The following is a 17,661-nucleotide window of genomic DNA, read 5'->3' as shown; positions in this document are numbered from 1 at the left end:
CATACACTCTAGACGGTAACATAATTAATGCGCTCTCCCCGCAGGCCTGCCCACACTGGACCGGTTCGTCTTCGCAAAGCTCGCGATGTTTCAACTGATATATTGAGCACGTATCATTGCCTGCATGACAACTTACCTGATAAATTCCTTTATTATAGACAGGTCTTTCGTGCAGATGCCAGCAGGAATGTGCGCTCAGACTGCCGCAATGACAGCAACGGTCTGGCAACTTTGAAAGAACGACACTACAGTCGGTAGGCCCCAGGTTCGTTGACCTCAATGTACACACCAAGTGTAGCACTATCTCACAGCATTCTGCACAGACTGCCTTTGCATTCCTGTACTCTTGCTACCCTCTCCTGGATGGTCTTGTTGGGCCTCGTGGTTGAGATTTAACTGCCTCTGTTCCTCGCTGCCGCTTCTCCTTGCTGTGGCGCTTTCTCAACCTTTGTGCTCTTTCGGACATCCAGCTCACCTCTCGATGGTCATCCTACTCTCGCGCCAGCTCGTGGTGTTCCGTTTTTGTGCCCTCTTTAGGTTTTGCACTGCTCTCCTGTTCTATTTGGCACTCATGCGGACTGTGGTGAACTCTCTGTATTCATAGTCACACCTGTTGTATGTTATGTTGTATTTGCCGCAATGATTACTATATTTCCTGTCCTGTGCTCTGTCCACCGGGAGTAAGTCTATTTATACAGCCATTATAAGTTGTCCCTGGCATTGCCACTGCTTACAATCCCATCAGGATGCCTTATAAACCTGGGAATCCATGGAAATGAGTCCCAAATATTCCAGGTATTCGGAATAGATTGTGTACATTGCGAATGGATTACCAAATATTTTGAGGCATTGGGAAATATTTGGAACCACCGTAGAGAAGTTACAATCCATTACAACTTTGCTCAATAATTTCGAGTGTTGTAACGGATTTCCTAGATTACGATGCTATGTAACCGATGGTAACAGAAGTGCACTTTTGCTGATGCGGAGTAGGAGCGCGAGAACGTTTTCGCGGGAAGAATAAGCAGTCGGCCCGCCACTCTAGATACCGAATTTCTACAGAGTCCTACGTAGCGATCGCTTTGCTACGCGGTCCTACATAGCACTCTGTAGGTGGGCAGTTCTACCGAGGACTACATAGAAGAGACGGTTCTACAGTGAGAAAATCACCTTTGCAGATGTCAGATGATTGTATTATGCAGAGGAGTGCAGGACAATGCATGCATGATCAACTACTGGCAACGAGATCAAAGCTGTGCACCAATGCACAGCAATGCATGCACGAACAGATGACAATGCACAACACATATGTTGCAGAGACAAACAGTGCATGCACTGTTGTGCATGCACAATGCATGAGGTGAATGTGCATGCAAGGTCACGTGCTCAATGAACACCCATGCATAAGTACAAAACAAGGTCCTGACACCCGAGATTTCATTTTTGTCCAGTAACGGCCGCCATACGTATCCGACATGACTGGCGGTTGATGCATGATGTTCATGGTCACAAGATGTACAGTATCCCTCAAGGCCTGGATACTTTACTGTTAGAATGGCGTCTATCGCCCGTACGTAATCTTGGTATAAAGTCTCTCCCCTCCCTTTCTCCACGAGCTCGTAACAATAGATTCACAGCCTCAAGTACAAATTCGTCTCTCCGTGCGTATTGAACGACCTCGGTGATCCTTAGCAGCTTTTTCAACCCACACCCCCCGCACTCGCGGTCCACTACCATCTCTAGGCTCGAATCCACACCGAATTATGTGTGGTGCGCAATCTTTACTGGCGTCGGGGGATTCATCTTGGCTTCGATACCAGTAGCTGCCACAGTTTCAAGCACAGTTCTCGTCTGGGAAAGGAAGAATTCTACCTACGATCCAGGGTCTCATCGTCTCGTCCATTCTCATTACAGCCTCCATCGCTTCCCTTGCCTCTGTCCCGCTGTCAAATTGGCTCTCTAGAAACGAGGACAATAGCAGTTGGAGGCGCTGTGTTTGCGATTGGCAGTGTCATTGCGTGCTCGGCGAGTACGCTGTCTCAGCTATTTGTCAGAAGATGTATCTCGGGCGTTGGGAAAGGCTTCTTTCTTTCCGCTGTAACGGTCTATGCGGTTGAGATCGCTCCGGCCTCTCGTAGAGGCAGACTCGGATCAATGGTACAATTGCTCAACACGATTGGTATTGCATCTGGTGTGCCGTAACCATTTCGTCTGTAATTCGCTCATCTAACACGTATCCTCAGGATACTTCATCAGTTATGGTACTATTCACCGTCACTCGTCCTTTTCTTGGCGTTTTCCGTTTGGTGTGCAAGCGGTCGTATCCGCCATCTATGCTATAGGGTCTGCTGTCCTGCCCCACTCTCCTCGCTGGCTGCGCTGTGCCGGCAGACATGCTGAAGCCGAGCTTACTTGGGTGAAGCTAGGTGTCAGCGCAGCTGATGTGCAGAAAACAAATGATAACATGCAGTCAGAGCATACTGATAATGCCAGCTGGTGGACGGAAGCTCAACAACTGTGGAGGAAGGGCGTCAGGACGAGGACTGCGCTCGGGATCTTCCTAATGGGCATGCAGCAGGTACATCGGATCTATCGATCACGCTAGCCTTGACTGACGAGACCTCTCGATAACAGGCATCAGGAATTGACGGTATGTCGGTGTTATCCATCATTCCCCATTGTCGTACAGTATGCACCGGTGTTGTTCTCCCAAGCTGGATTGCCTTCGACTACTGCATCGTTCGTGGCCTCGGGAGTGTCTGGTATCATCAACGTCGTATGCACTTTCTGTGTCCAGTTCTTCGCAGACAATGTACCCTCTCCGATTTTGTATCACTTCAATATCTGACAAGTGTTCTCCAGGGGGCCGTCGAACTTCCATGATACGGGGAGGCTCTGTGATTGCTACTGCGATGCTCTTGATTGGCACGCTTTACGCTTCACACGCATCGAACACTGCAGCAGGTCGCTACAGCATCATCGTTTTGCCCTACATTTTCGTTGTCGGGTTTATTCCGAGTTGGGCGATCGTAACTCGAATCATTTGCAGCGAGATACAATCTATGAGGACAAGGGCAGCCGTTACGAGTCTGGGGCAATGCGCTAATTGGGTTGGTACTCCCATATTCACGCCTCGGTTGTCAACGCGTGTTCCAACGTCTTCCTCCGGTTGTCAATTGGATAATCGCCTTCTCGACTCTCCTTTTCCTTGCGCATTCGTCCTTAGGCCCTTACTTCCTCTTCGGAAGTTGCTCCCTTCTAACAACACTTGTCTGCCTAGGTTTCCAACCTGAGACTAACGGTGCTTCTCTTGAAGAAGTCGACAAGGCGTTTGATGCCATGCCTTGGAGGGTTGCGCTGTACAAAGGAACAAACCGAACGAGACACATTGAATTGTCGAGTATTAATGCTGGGACTACTTGGAGTCAGTAGGCGGGAGTGGGCTGGAAGAATAGCGGTCGAGAGAGAGGCTCGCTGTACGTTCGGTTGCCCTCTTTTTCGTGATCATAGACACGGCTGTATAACTCTCAAGCCCAGATAACTCTCACAAGCCCAGATATTTAGCCATTAATGACGACGCCGTCATTTCTGGACTGATGCGGCAGTGACCCTTCCAAATCAGGAAGGTGTTCTGTTCGATCGCCTTCAGCCATGTCAACCTCTCGAGAAGACGCGGCGGGACATGAATATTCGCCTTCCGTGTATATAAGGTCTCGCCCCTCCGCACACCTCAGCGACTCGTCTGTCTTCCTTCCTCCATCCTATTCTATTCTCCTTCTAATCGCCTCAAGCTCTATCGTCTACCTCAACAATGCGTAGCCCAGTTATCGCCTTCTCCATCTTCGCTGCGGCTGCGGTCAGCCCCACCCTCGTTTCTGGTGCTCCCACGACCCCAAACCCTACCGCTGAGATCGAGTCGGCGGTTCAACATGTTCCCCGCCAATTCTCAAACCTCCAGGATCTCGGTATTCTGCCCCCTTCGCCCCCCACCAACAACCGCAATGTCAACAACAACAACAACAACCCGGATGCGCACCGTGCGGCTGAAGAGAAGCTCCACAACCCAGCACCTGCTGCCGCCGACGCTGCTGACCCGGCGAGTGTCGCTTCCAACAACCGTCGTAAGCGTGCGCAGGATCAGGGCACTGCTGGTGGCAACGCGTACTCCGGTGCCGTTGGCTCCAGCTCTGGAGGAGGAGTTGCCAACAACGCCAACACCCCCGGCGTTGCTGGTGGTGCCGTCACGCTGACTAACACAGCCGGTACCAGTGCGTATCCTTATTTCTGTTGTCTTGCGTATCATAGTACTCATCAAAGCGTACCTCTTCAGATACCGCTGGGAACGGGGATGAATCGTTCAGTGGTTTCAGCTACGGTGGAAACGGTGATGGGAAGGGGCCCGGCGGTAACGCATACACCGGTTCTACTGGTCCCTCCACGGGAGGAACTGATTTCAACACTGGAGACAACATCGCCAACACGGGTGCTAGTAAGTGGCTTAGTTTGTGCTCTTAGTCTTTCCTGATCCCCAATCCTTAAGATCTGGCGGGCAACGGCGGTACTTCTAACAGCGGCGATGCTCAGGGTGGTGACGCTGGTGCCGATACGGACCAAGATGAGGCCCCGATCAGGAAGCGTGCAAGCGACTTCGCGACGGCTGGTGGTAATGCTTACACTGGTGCGTCCAGCGACGTCAACGGTGGTAACGTGATCAACCACTCGAATGACGACGGTGCCATCACTAACACTGGCGGAAGTAAGTGCTTTGCATCGTGCTCCTTGATATGACCACTGACACTTGTTACATAGACGTCGCTGGCCCCGCGGGAAGCACGGAATCTGGTAATGCAGACGCCGGTGACGGCGACGGGTTCGGACCCGGAGGTAACGCTTACAGCGGTGCCACCGGGAACGCACGGGGCGGATTTGTTAGCAACGCCGGGGGTACCATCGACAACGAGGGCGGTGCCAGTAAGTCGTCTCAACTATGATGCGCCTTGGATCGCGAACTGATGTTTTCTTTTTTTTTTTTGCAGACACGGGCGGCATGGGCGGTGAAACCGAGAGTGGCGACGCGGAAGGTGGCGACGCCTAAGTTCTGGATATCTGTGACGACGTTGGCGGCTATTTTATGTCTATCTAGTAGTACTGCGCTCGACAATCTATATACCCACCTTCCTTTTCGCACGTTGTTCGTCGGGTCTCTTGAGTTGTGCAGGCGTGCTTGTGCACTTTGCGACACAAGAGCGAATAAGCATTTACGCAAGCTTGCAACTGGCTGTACCCCACGTGTCGGAGGTTCTCCGTATTGACCGTAGACATGGTGCCACGCACTCTTCGCATGTCGCCTGTCGGGCATTTGCTACTCTGCATGCGCAGCGCGCGGCGGGCTAGATCCAATATTGCGCTGAATGAGACAATAAGAGATGCGGTGCATTGCTGTCGGCCCTAGAGTTGACGGGTGTCAAGATATCTGGCCATAGTCCCCCTCACTTGCAATTGAACGTGTGGAATGCGATGAAATAGATTTTTACAGAGAGGCCCTAAGAAGGGCGACGCGGTGCGGCCACATTCGTCCAAATCAGGACACTCACACTCCAAATCAGGAAGGTCTTCTGTTCGATCGAAGTCAACCTCTTCAGAAGACACGGCGGGGGCTGAAAAGTGGCATGTCAGGGTATATAATAGCGCACAGTTCCATCGACTTCACGCTCACCTTTTCTTTTGTCCCCCATCTCTAGCTTATTCGTCCGCTAATTCTCCCTTCAAGCGCCCATCGGTAAGACCCTCGATATGCGTAGCCCAGTCATCGCCTTCTCCATCTTCGCCGCCGCGGCGGTCAGCCCAACTCTTGTCTCCGGCGCTCCCACGTCTTCCAACCCTACCACCGAGCTCGAGTCGGCCGTTCAACGTGTTGCTCGTCAACTTCCTAACCAGCTCAGTGCCCTGGGCTTGGATTCCTCCACTCCCCAGGCTGCTGCCGTGCAGCCGGAGACACCTGATGCGCACCGCGCCGCTGAGGAGAAACTTCACAACCCAGTGCCTGCATCCGCTGATGCCGCAGACCCTGCGAGCGTTGCCACCGGTAGCCGCCGTAAGAGAGCTTCAGACCAGTTTACCGCTGGTGGTAACTCCTACAGTGGCGCCTCGAGCGGTACCTCCGGTGGTACCATCACGAACGATGCCCAGGGTAATGACAATGCTGGACCGCCTACTCTTATCAATGACGGCACAGCAGGAGCAGTCAGTACGTCTATTTTGTTTCTGCTTCCGCGTCTCCGCCAGTGCTGACTGATCCCCTCTTGTCAGACAATGCTGGCAACGGTGGAGAGTCGACGAGCGGTTTTAGTTACGGTGGTTTCGGTGACGGAGAGGGTCCTGGTGGAAACGCTTACAGCGGCTCTACGGGTCCGTCGAACGGTGGCAGCACCCAGAACAGCGGCAACGGTATCACCAACACCAACGCGAGTAAGTGATTCAACATGCAAGATAATCCACTTGCTCAACGTCGTGAATCGTGCAGACTTCGCAGGCACTGGTGGCACCAATGAGAGTGGTGACTCTCACGGTGGCGACGCTACTGGTCCACCGAGCCTTGACAAGCGTTCGGGTGACAATAATACCGGTGGCGGTAACGCGTACAGCGGTGCAACATCTAATGTCTCTGGGGGTAATGTTATTAACCAGGGTCACCACGAAGGCACGATAACGAACCAGGGTGGCAGTAGGTGGCTTCAAGCTGATTCGCAAGTCAAGTATCGCTGAATTCGTATTGTAGACAACGCCGGGATTGCGGGGAGCACCGAGTCCGGGTTTTCCACCGGGGGTGACGGCAACGGATTAGGCCCTGGTGGCAACGCGTACACGGGCGCATCGGGAGCCGCGTACGGAGGTGGAGTAACCAACAGTGACTCCGCTATCACCAACACGGCCGGCGCCAGTAAGTTTTCCACGCATTTACACGGCGCTCAGCGATGAAATGACGGTTTCTAGACACGGCTGGCACGGGTAACGGCGTGAGCGGAGGGGAGAGCGAGACGGGCGACGCACAGGGCGGCAACGCCAAGTGAGCGTCGGTGAGAGTGTGGCTGTAAACGTTTCGGATACGATAGACCATGCATAGTCGACATTCTATATACCCACCTTCGTTGATGTATTCACGTTCCGCACTCTGCGCATGAGGACACGATGAGTCGAGCCAACGCATACGACGAGCAGCAAGAAAGGATCACTAACTCCACACGGCCATTATATGATTGCACCCAATATCGTAACAGAATATTCGTAGCGCTCACGTCTGACATTGCGCACGTCCATCAAGATTCATCTCTGGGGAACGTCCAACCCGCTTGCAATCTACCCGCAAGGTTGCTCACTGGACCTGACAATCCGGCTTGACTCCTGAAGCTCTCCAGAAAATTCTTGATAAGATTGTAGTCCATCCCTTGCTCAATCTCAGCTTCATCCCCATCGTCGTCGTGCTCCTTCTCCAGAGCTGTTCTGAGTTCAGCATCCATCGCTGTCTCGATATCAATGTCAGCGCTTGCTTTCCCGCTGTTCCCGCTGGCTGCCGCTGCCGACTCCCCCTTCCTGCTCGTTTGAGAGAGCCCCAACTGTGCGTCCATTGCCTGCATAACAGCCTCGAATGAATCCAGGTTGGGATTTGCAGGTGATTGCGTGGACGCAGCGGGAGCAACATTTATGGATGATGCCGGGACAGTCTGCTGTGGTAACTTACTCTCCGAGGCAACATATCCTGGTACGAACACTGACAAAACAGCCTCAGTATAGAAATGCGAATGAGATAGTCACACGGACGGACTCACCTCCACGACCCTTGCGCTCGCGCACTATGTCTCCCCACTGCTCATCCGACACTCCAAGAGTCTGTCTGGCGAACTCCAAGAATTCATCCTGCTCTTTTTCCATGTCGATCTCGACATCTCCGACAACTTGAGGCATATCTTCCTCTTCCTCGTCATCGCCTCCGTTCTCTTCATCCGTCTCGTCGTCAGAGTCTACACCCTCGAAGTTGTCTCTAGGCAGAATAGGTGGTCTGATAGGCCGAGTTCGTGGCTCTGTCGGTGACTCCGACGGTCCTTCAGATGACGCGTTTCGTGTCTCCGTCTCTATTGTGGTGGGAGCCACTCGCTGGGAATTGCTATGGAAAGAAGGAGGCATTTGACCATACTCGGATGGGTCAAGTCCAGGCACGAGCCTGTCCATGGCAGCCCGCCTTGCGGCTTTGTCAACTTTGTCAACTTCGTCATCTGCAGGTCGCATCTCCTCGTCAGATTCCTCCTCTGTCTCATCACTGAACTCTTCTTCTGAGAATTCCTCGCTACAGACGAATGATTAAGCAAATGATCATCAGAAGGATGAATGAGCACGTACTCGGCAAATCTTGCCCCTTCGACGTCACCTTCGCCCTCGACAAACTCCTCCACTTTCTTGGCAAGATCCTGAAGGCGTGACGCTTGCTCCTTCGCCACATGATCCTCTGCTGCCTCGACATCAACATCCATGGCATCGGCCAAGACCTCTGGCTCCGACTTTGACTTGCCACCCAGGTTCTCTTCGAGCATGGCGTCGAGGTCTGCAGCGTCTACATTCAGCCAATCATCTGAAGTTTCTTTCTGTTGGATCTGTGGGATGAGAGTATCGCTAGCTTGGGACACTGCCATATTTACTGCGGTAGCAAACGACAGTCTCGCGGAATCGCTAGTTCACGTAGGTGAATCAATGAGCGTTGCCTTCGAGCTTATACAGATCAGTACGCACTCGTCTCGTCGTACTTCAATGAACGCTGCTGCTGCCTTATCTTCCAGCGCATTCCACAACTGAGAGCCTTGGAGTTCACCCTTGAAGTATCCCGAGGATACAAGGTTTTCGATATACACGATGTAATCCGGGGTACGTCGCAAAGCTTCCTTTCGCACTTCCATCTGAGATTTTATCAGTTGTTGCGCGTTCATGCGCTGTTTGTATGCCCACCGATAACTGCACAGCATCAGACGATATTGTTGACGTCTCCGAACGCCCTTTGCTTTCCTGGTAGAGCATCTCAAAACCGCAAGCCTAGCAACGGCGGACATGAGACCTTGGACAAGATGTGAAGCATGTATGCATACAATCTTCATTCCAACGTCCCTCCATTTCCATTCTGTAGTGCCTTCCTTCTCTTGCCACCGGTCAAAAATCTTCGGTGGATAGAATTTTTGGCCTACGAGTTGCGCATACGCTGTACGTGTCATTTTCACCGTCGTCAGCACAGATGGCTGAGGCGGGAAGCGCAACATTCTGTGCGCAGCCTGACTGACCGTCAGTGACAGTGATAAATAATATCGAATGGATCTACACATACACGTAATTGAAGGGCGTCACGAGTGTAGAAGGCCTCTACGGGCTTTTGAACTAGAGACGGATTGGCAGACAGGGCTTTGGCAATATCTACGGGAAGATACGCCTTGGTGACATGGACATGTTGTCGTGCCGCTGCCGGATATCTGGATATCTCATCTCAGAGGGCATTTATAGGAAGTGCATGAAACGCTAGAAACGCACCCAAATATTCGGGACCAAACCGCCGTTTCCACCTGACTTGGAGCCAAGGTGTCTGTCAACGGGTCTATCACGAGCTTCAAAGCGTCTTGGACCGCGATAAAATCCTCGGTTTCATCTTCAGTAATGTTGTCGTCGTCTTCAGTCTCCTTGACACCACGATACCGGCTTCGCCGGGGTTTGCTAGATGGTGCAGAGACGTGAGAGAGAGGCACAATATGCAGGTGGGAGTTGTATATCCAGACCTGATGGTGCGTTAACGACAGAGACTCACTGGGAAGAGGGAGGTCACCCACCCTATTTTCTGCGTTCGACGGGGTAACCCAAGAGGGGAGCGAGTCAGCTGCTTCAATGAGCAAAAACTCGCCGTCGGAGTCGAAGACGCTGCACACCATGTAGCAAGACGTTACAGATACAGGCACGCAATTACATACCTGATCGCGACGTCCCACTTTGCGCTGATTTCTCTCAGAAGCCACACAACACACCACTCGTCGTCCACACAATCGCCCACTCTCATCCTGCCCTCTAGCATACATCCTTCTCCGTCTGGATCTTGCACAGCTTTCAGTTCGAACGCGTCGCGATGCCATATGTGACCGGGTAATGATGATTCGACATAGTCGCGCATCAAGGTTGCAAGTGTAGTCACCGAAGCTCGATCTGACAAATTAGACCGCGGATACAGAGTGTACTGTAGGGTGTCCTCCGAGATGGCTGGTGGTCGGTTAAAGATATCCATACTGCGAACTACGAAGCAGAAAAGATATGGGAGACTTGATTACGACTTTGGCGGAGAGTTGGTGTTAGTGTTAGTTGCAGGAAGCCAACCGGCAAACTCTAACCTGTTACCTCCCGCCGTGACCGGGGAGTGAGCTGCCCGATTTGGGAGGTAAATGATCGATCTAAGATACCTCAAATGTGTGCATAAAGTACATGAACTAGTACTGTACCCTTGCGCATGCTTTCACCGAATTGTTATGGGTCAGATCCTATTCGAGTCAGAGAGAGGGAAAAGTTATACAGAAGTTACATAACACATGGGTACAGTATAATGTCCGAGCAGGCTTCCTCTTCTTCCGACGCACATACCTAGCAGATGAACAGCAGGTTCGTGTCCTGAGTAAGATCAAGCGCAATCAATAAAACCTGCGCCGTGACTAGCACCACGGCAGAAAAAGCTCACCATCGGATGCGAACTCGAGAGCTGCGGGATCTGGCTGTATTTGCGTGCCAGAATCTCTCGGACGCTGAGCAGCAGCTGCTGGTAGCTCTGGTTCTTGTTTTGCCCTGAGAGCGTGGTTAGTTCGAAGTCTTTGTACGAGAAAAAAGGGCACTGACTCAAGGATGCTATGAACGCCTGAAGAGGCCACAGAAGTACGTTAGTTCATAAAGCGAGAGAGGAGTATAGTGCCGTCAATTAAAACTTACATAACTCATGGCACCGGTGGCCTGGCCTGCCTCGACCGCGTCGGCACTCGTCTGAGAGTCTTTGCATCCACTGAATGAAATCTACAAACCCACGACAACGTCGTTACTGCGCCAAAGAAAGAAACATGCGAATAAATGTACCGCATCTGCAGGGCTGGTTTTTGTCTGCATCGTGATATTGGTCGCCTGCCTATTGCCTGTGACGCCCTTCACAAGTCCACTAACGGAAGTGAATACGCCTGACTGCATGCGTAATGTCAGTCGATCAAAGTAACGTTCAGAATATGAGAGAAGCGGGCACACCAGATCGCCACGAGCGTAGGACATGGCTGCTGAGAGCAGGCCCTGTGCGGCCTCGGCGGCAAGATTGGGCTCCTTGATTTTTCCCACGTGGTTGTAGAGATAAGGAAGGTCTAACAAAAGCAAGCTCAGCCCCAGCCATAGAAATGTTTCAGTTTCTATGGGAACACACCGAGTGCACTCCCGGAGTGGCATGACTGTACAACAGGAGCGGATGAACATCAACGAGAGGTCACGACACATATGGGAGTACACACGTCAAAGATAGCAGTGAGACGGCAGCCAGCAGGGAGCGGTTTGACTAGAATATCGTGCAACAGCTGCACCGGGTAGTTAGAGAACAGTGCATCGTCGACGACAAAACAACAACAGCGTACGTCGTCGACGATATGGCCATTATGCTGGAAGTCGACCGGGTAGATCACTTCGTCGTACCCGTCCTCTTCATCTCCGTCCAAGTCTTTCGTCTGTCCACCATGTCCAGAGTCTGAGAAGCGGTGGTCAGGGTATAGATAAGGCAGGTAAAATTCGAGATACGTACAATGAAAGAAGAGCGAATCATTCGGCTGTGCACCACGCACGAGCCACTGCATCGCTTCGATCTGCTTGGTTGTCCATAAGCACTAGGAAATGAATATAGAATGATAGTCGTACCATGTTCGCTTTGGTAGGAATGGAGCGAGGATTATTTGAATCATCGGTCAGCATCACAATGTCGTCCTGGTTATACCCAAAGTCGTCTGCGCAGGCGTCGTTAGTAAAGCATCACAAGAGATTGTCGCTCTGGCTTACTGCAAAGGAAACGTCGGACGTTGTGCGCATCGTTGATGCATCCCTGAAGCTCCGCTGACTGGCCAATGTAATTAATTCCAATCTGCCAGCACACGATTTAGCGACTTCAGACTGGAAGGAGGATACAGGCTCACGCAGAGCCCCTTTCTCCTCCCTGTACACTGCGAGTACTGGAAATGCAGCTGCTGTTGCTGGTGGTTCTGTCCTTCAAACACCGGTCCATAGCTTTGGTGGTTTGTCGGAGGACGGGGTGGAGGGCCAGCTAGTTCAGCAAAATGATCAAACACGCATTTGTGGCGCGCAACTGTAGTGCATATGCATACCTGGTGGTGCATACGCGCGATAATTGCCGGGGGCACCATACTGGTTAGATGGCGGAGGTCCCGGCGGAGACATATACTGGCTGGAAGGTGGCGGCCCTGATGGCGGCATATACTGACCGGATGGCCTATTAGGTGGAATAGAGGGAGGTGGACCTGGCGGGGGCGCGTACTCTACGGGATGGTGGTGGTGTTGATGATGATACTGTCCGGGGTATCCTGAGGTTGGAGGTGGTCCAGAAGGCGGTCCAAAGCTGCTGTATTTATGAGCAAGATAAGCAAGGCAGCCGTTTAAGTTCACCGTGTTCGAGAAATTCGACAAGATGCGCAGCACGCACCCACCAGGAGGTTCTTGGGGAGGTCCATACGCGGGCGAATACCCTGGGTTGTACCCTTGAGATTGCACGGTTGGCGCTGGCATGCCACTGTTCTATATCAGCGAAATGCAGGTATTCTGATTTCTAAACGTAACTCACGGAGCAGGCATTGCATAGCTGCACCCGCCGAGCGGAGACCGATCGGTCAGTTTCCCGATCAAGATAGAATGAATGAGTGCGCACGAGGAATCTGCGCCAACCGAGGGAGGATAACCACTCTGAGGATCATGATGGTGATGGTGGTGGTGGCTAGACTGTCCGTTCCACATCTCCGTACGGTTGTCGTTACAGTGAAAGGTGTAGTGATTGTGGCCCGGGATAACCTCAGGAAACAACAGTAAAAATCGTGAGCCAACGAGGAATTTGTACACGGGCAGCTGCGTCGAGTCGGTCGAGCGCGCAACTTGTCACGTGCACGTGATTACGATTCAAACCGTTGGCTTGGGGTGACGTCGTTGCAGTAACTCGAAGCTACTCATATTCAAGTACTTATTAAGTGACGTACTGGTAACTGACTATGGCGACCACCTTCAAGAACCGGAATCTGTTGGCTGTCATGGGAGATGAGGTACGAACAACTACTCCCGAAATTCTGAAGACCTGAGGAGAGAAAGCAACTACAAGGATACAGTGACGGGCCTCCTGCTTGCAGGCATCGGACATGTGAGCGAGGATCATAAGAGGAACTTTCTCACCGTCGATTCAAGTGAGCTGGCTTGTCGTGTTTATCACTTTCTGATTTTACCTGGTATTTCAGAGACACGACCCGAAGAGCTTGAAAGATCATTCAAGGAATTCACGGAACGGCAAGATATTGCTATTCTCCTGATCAATCAACACGTCTGTGCACTGCTCTGACTATCAGTACATCCAGTCTTACGGAGCATTAAACGTGACACAGGTTGCAGACCGTATACGTCCGATGGTAGACAAATACGAGCAGGCCTTCCCCGCGTTACTGGAGATCCCTTCCAAGGACCATCCATACGGCCAGTCTCCATCCGATATTGCCTTGCATAATTTCATCTCAGAGTTGCTGACATCTCTCGTCTTTTAGATCCTTCTAAGGACTCAGTACTCAAGCGTGTCCAGAAGCTCTTTGGAGAATGAATAATGAGGCAGTGCGCTAACTTCCGCGGACGGACAGGTCATATGTGTATACTCCTAATTATATTTGTACGTTTTCACCTTCAAGATAAAAGCACAGAGAACTTGTGTGTTTTCCTACCTAGTATACAAGATCGCCGTGGATCAAACTCCGCGCACGGCCGATGCGTCATGCATGCCACTGCATCACAGGCTCGTTTTCGCTGACGTTCTTTGACCTCTCAATGAATATTCGTCTGGGTGTCCGCTGATATGAATCTGCAATGCAGTCAGAACCAATCCTGTGACACACGACAGTGCACATACTGGGTATATCGACTAATAGATAACGGAACTCGAAGTATCCATCATCGTTCTACACTTAGCTGTGAGTAGCTGTTCCCCGAGAGAACATGATATTCCTTCACGAACCATCACAAGATCAGCATGTACTTCTCCCTCGGTATAGAGTTTCCCGTCCGGTGAATTCCCACGACCGTCCGCGGCTTTCGAAGCGGTTCTCAGTCCCGCGAACAGGCCAGTGAATCCTGATGTCCATGTCCACTGTGATTCTTTCTTCTCCTCTTTCACGGCAACCTTCGTCGGCTCAGGTGCCAGTGGTTTAGGCACTGGATCTCCGCTTAAGAATCTGAACATCCGCTTTGCTCTCTCCAGAGTTCGGCTTGCACGATCGCTGACAGTTTCGACTAAGTCGTCATAGGTCATCTCAGACATAGCCGAAGCTACACCCTTGGCCCACCCAATCGCGGAGTCCATGTAGGAGTCCGAATCGGATTGGAACTCGACAGCTGCCTGCGATGACCCAGGAGACTGTCCTTGTACGTAGAAATGGAGGAGCATGTGCTCCTTCCCCGACGAATCGACGACTATTTGCGAAGAAACGCGATGATTACGGTGCCGTGGGCGGACGGAAGTGGGAGGATTGTTGTGGAAGACATAAGGCTTGTGGAGGTAGGCCACGAGCTGCAACGTGCAATAAATGGAGAGACTGATAAATCATGCGACCCGTGGACATATGCGGAACCACAAACCTTTGGTGACGCTTTAAGCATCTCGCAAGCTTCACCATAGAGTACAGTTGAAGAGTTTTTTGAAAAAAGCTCCGAGGTTAAGGCATATATGAGCACAGCGGATAGACCCGCCCCGAGCAGGATGACGGCGAAGTTTGTCGTACGAGCAGTAGTACGCGCAACTGTTTCATGCTATAAGCTATCCTCCAGTCACGCAGAAACAGTGCAGACTTACCTTTACCACCAGCACTCAACTCAGACCATTTCTTGACGTTCCCACCATCCCTCGGTGTAGGTGGTATAAGCCCCATCTGAAATGGACCGACATAATCGTCCCGTCTGGAAGCCTTGTGCTTCCGGTCTAGGGCCTGAGAGAGGAGGGATGATGTTGTGACGGTATCATGGTGTGTCGCATACGATCTGCACCATGACACCCCAAAGTAAGACGGGTCCCTCCAAGCGCGTCGTGTGAGAGTCACCCGCAGGTGTATGGGTTGCCGACACATTAAGAGTCGCATTTCCAAACAGTGGTTAAGCGTCTTAGAGTCAAGTTATTTAGAGGCTGCAGCATGCACGGTCGCGGTGGCGGGTCAGGGTAACACGTGACTGGACGCGTCTCCCAAATCGGAATTGCGGAACACACTTCCTCCGGATTGACAGTCCTGTCACGCCTGTCACGCGCGGAATTACAGTCCATTTACTGCCTAATCCGTCCACGCGCGTCGCGCGAGCGCGAGTCCCCGGCCAGCCTCGGTGAATGGAAGAAAACATGCGAGAGAACATGCGGCATGCCGCACGCGAAGGTTGGTGAGCAGGGCTGCATGCTCCCTGTTTGGCGCGATTACTTTACCATTTCGATCTATTCGACATGTCACGGGTCACATGCCCTTCTGTTGTGTCGAAATTTGGCGGCTGTCACGGGTCACAGGTAGTACTGTCGGAAGGTCTTTGCATGTCACTGCCCCAAAGGGCACCCAAAATGGGGGAAATTCCCTAAAAAGGGTCCAAAATGTCGAAAATTTCGGCCGGTCACGGGTGTCCGGCCGAGTTGTCTACCTGTCGAATCGGTACCATGCTGTCACGCGTCACACCAGGTGTCGAATAGATCGAAATGGTACAGTACGTCGGACCACCTAAGTCGTACAAATGACGCGATACCTCCAGTATAACAATTGTGAGACATCATGTGTGTTTGCAAGCGTGCGCTCTACTGATGTAAATGCGCGGAACGCACGTTAGAAGTGCATGTAAGATTGGCACGCAACAAATCAACTGTGTATACTGCGTAGTTCATCCACGGGACGCCAACGATTCCCATCCATCCAATTCCACGATCGCAATTTTAGCGAATTACTTTCCAAAATTCTGTAAACCCTCGGTGACAGATTTTTTCAACTAAAAGCCTAGTTAGCACGATGATGTCGACCTGCATGGCAGACACCCACCGGAGGACTGAGTCCATCTCCCTCGAAGTACGCAAGGAAGAATTCGCGACATAGCCAATCATTCTGAACGGATCCTAGGTCGCGAATGATCAGTGAGCGCGCTTGTGACGGATCACGCGGTGGGGCCGTGAGGAGTATGTCCATTGGTGTATGCTTCGCCAGCGGAGTATTTGGGAATAAGGACTTGAATTTCCGTAGAGGCGATTGAATGCCAGCCTCTTCTTCCGGTGCTAACGAGCCATTTTTCCGGCAAAAGAGGACACGTGCTTGAAGTGCACGCATGAAACCGTCGCGCAGATGGCTATAAGACGTTGGTCGCGTCGGGACTAGAAAGAGATCCAAAATGATGTGAAGAAACCTGCTGTATGGAACTACATAGTGGACGCACCGATTCGCAGTACACACGCTGCATTGCGAACGATGTGCTCTATCTTCTCCTGAGGAGGCGTATCCTTCGATATCTGTATCACGTTATGAGTTGGTGTTGTTAGCTTCAAGTCGTGTAGCAGTAATATATTTTGAACTGACATTCAAATTGGGGCTAGACAAATCAGCATAGAATCCGACAGAGTATACCTTTAGGCCTAGGAACGATACCGTCCTGACACCAACACCAACCAGTGAGAATGTAGGCAAAGGTGTCTTGGAGGGAATGCGGAGAGTGTTCGGGAAAGTAATCGATGTTGCAGAGTCAACTGGAACGCAGCAGAATGTAGTGTTCATGAAGAGTCGAACAGAATGTATGTGACAATTGCATTACGGACCAGTAAGTTCTTCTGAGCCACCAGCAGCAGCTTGGGAGTGGACTTCTGAGTCAAGGTAAATGGCCTGAGTTGAATACAGAGCAAAGGCGGAAGATGCGACTACTCCGAGACCGAGAATGAACGGCAGGTGAGCTCTGTGAAGGCGCGGAGAGTGGCTGAAGGGCTGAGTTCGACTGAGCCAACGGCGCGTTGTCGACTGTGGTGAGCTGCGGACACGCCATGCCAGAAAGGCTGGAGGCCTTGCTTGCATGATGTTCCGAATATTATACGCAGCGCAGGGGATGATCAAGTACTACTGGCGGGCGGGCGGCCCACGACCGCAACGCTGGTGGCACGTGCTCGCAGATCGACGCGGCAGTTGTGGGAGGTGGTACGCGTCCGCGCTTACCTGGCCTCCCTAAGCTACGCCGGATCCATTCGATGTCATCGCTGCTCTAGATCAATCCCCGAGACGCGTCAGCATAGGGACGCGTGTTCTATCTAGCTGCCTATAAAGTCCGTCAGGTCGTATGTGACAACCGTACCCTCTCACCATGTTCTCCTTACTCACCTCG

The 17,661-nt window shown here is 51.8% G+C and overlaps 8 protein-coding genes across 8 annotated transcripts; 4 read left to right on the top strand and 4 right to left on the bottom strand.

The window, feature by feature from the left end:
- Window positions 1-2,154: 2,154 nt before the first annotated feature.
- Window positions 2,155-3,608, top strand: SCP_0109780 (hypothetical protein; the record flags this gene model as incomplete). Its single annotated transcript, XM_027753208.1, has 6 exons — window positions 2,155-2,191; window positions 2,244-2,578; window positions 2,635-2,812; window positions 2,863-3,110; window positions 3,281-3,476; window positions 3,538-3,608. 6 exons carry the CDS (start codon window positions 2,155-2,157, stop codon window positions 3,606-3,608), a joined length of 1,065 nt encoding a protein of 354 aa, XP_027609009.1.
- Window positions 3,609-3,811: 203 nt separating this feature from the next.
- Window positions 3,812-5,095, top strand: SCP_0109770 (hypothetical protein; the record flags this gene model as incomplete). The annotated part of the gene is made up of 5 exons (XM_027753207.1): window positions 3,812-4,268; window positions 4,331-4,489; window positions 4,541-4,756; window positions 4,810-4,971; window positions 5,037-5,095. 5 exons carry the CDS (start codon window positions 3,812-3,814, stop codon window positions 5,093-5,095), a joined length of 1,053 nt encoding a protein of 350 aa, XP_027609008.1.
- Window positions 5,096-5,793: 698 nt separating this feature from the next.
- On the top strand, window positions 5,794-7,070 carry SCP_0109760 (hypothetical protein; the record flags this gene model as incomplete). Its single annotated transcript, XM_027753206.1, has 5 exons — window positions 5,794-6,247; window positions 6,310-6,468; window positions 6,524-6,724; window positions 6,779-6,940; window positions 6,994-7,070. 5 exons carry the CDS (start codon window positions 5,794-5,796, stop codon window positions 7,068-7,070), a joined length of 1,053 nt encoding a protein of 350 aa, XP_027609007.1.
- A 246-nt stretch (window positions 7,071-7,316) lies between these two features.
- On the bottom strand, window positions 7,317-10,192 carry SCP_0109750 (hypothetical protein; the record flags this gene model as incomplete). Its single annotated transcript, XM_027753205.1, has 10 exons — window positions 7,317-7,768; window positions 7,827-8,341; window positions 8,395-8,721; window positions 8,782-8,945; window positions 8,995-9,078; window positions 9,132-9,311; window positions 9,365-9,506; window positions 9,565-9,806; window positions 9,858-9,945; window positions 9,996-10,192. 10 exons carry the CDS (start codon window positions 10,190-10,192, stop codon window positions 7,317-7,319), a joined length of 2,391 nt encoding a protein of 796 aa, XP_027609006.1.
- Window positions 10,193-10,653: 461 nt separating this feature from the next.
- Window positions 10,654-13,050, bottom strand: SCP_0109740 (Metacaspase-1; the record flags this gene model as incomplete). Its single annotated transcript, XM_027753204.1, has 17 exons — window positions 10,654-10,680; window positions 10,748-10,851; window positions 10,903-10,921; window positions 10,993-11,073; window positions 11,134-11,235; window positions 11,296-11,405; window positions 11,465-11,489; window positions 11,550-11,612; window positions 11,670-11,779; window positions 11,834-11,894; window positions 11,947-12,032; window positions 12,085-12,166; window positions 12,219-12,346; window positions 12,408-12,661; window positions 12,743-12,829; window positions 12,881-12,898; window positions 12,965-13,050. The coding sequence occupies 17 exons, from the start codon at window positions 13,048-13,050 to the stop codon at window positions 10,654-10,656; spliced, it is 1,443 nt and encodes a 480-aa protein (XP_027609005.1).
- A 248-nt stretch (window positions 13,051-13,298) lies between these two features.
- On the top strand, window positions 13,299-13,891 carry SCP_0109730 (V-type proton ATPase subunit F; the record flags this gene model as incomplete). The annotated part of the gene is made up of 5 exons (XM_027753203.1): window positions 13,299-13,349; window positions 13,406-13,487; window positions 13,539-13,621; window positions 13,683-13,770; window positions 13,839-13,891. The coding sequence occupies 5 exons, from the start codon at window positions 13,299-13,301 to the stop codon at window positions 13,889-13,891; spliced, it is 357 nt and encodes a 118-aa protein (XP_027609004.1).
- Window positions 13,892-14,057: 166 nt separating this feature from the next.
- On the bottom strand, window positions 14,058-15,327 carry SCP_0109720 (hypothetical protein; the record flags this gene model as incomplete). The annotated part of the gene is made up of 6 exons (XM_027753202.1): window positions 14,058-14,146; window positions 14,195-14,243; window positions 14,300-14,851; window positions 14,920-15,080; window positions 15,134-15,266; window positions 15,316-15,327. 6 exons carry the CDS (start codon window positions 15,325-15,327, stop codon window positions 14,058-14,060), a joined length of 996 nt encoding a protein of 331 aa, XP_027609003.1.
- Window positions 15,328-16,248: 921 nt separating this feature from the next.
- SCP_0109710 (hypothetical protein) lies at window positions 16,249-17,357 on the bottom strand (the record flags this gene model as incomplete). The annotated part of the gene is made up of 5 exons (XM_027753201.1): window positions 16,249-16,293; window positions 16,344-16,669; window positions 16,732-16,804; window positions 16,872-17,038; window positions 17,108-17,357. The coding sequence occupies 5 exons, from the start codon at window positions 17,355-17,357 to the stop codon at window positions 16,249-16,251; spliced, it is 861 nt and encodes a 286-aa protein (XP_027609002.1).
- Between the last annotated feature and the right edge of the window lie 304 nt (window positions 17,358-17,661).

The sequence above is a fragment of the Sparassis crispa genome (assembly GCF_003851025.1).
Source record: "Sparassis crispa DNA, contig_000000F, whole genome shotgun sequence".
Classification (NCBI taxonomy): Eukaryota; Fungi; Basidiomycota; class Agaricomycetes; order Polyporales; family Sparassidaceae; genus Sparassis; species Sparassis crispa.
Note: the sequence above shows the minus strand (reverse complement) of the source record. Positions and strands in the feature narration are given on the sequence as shown.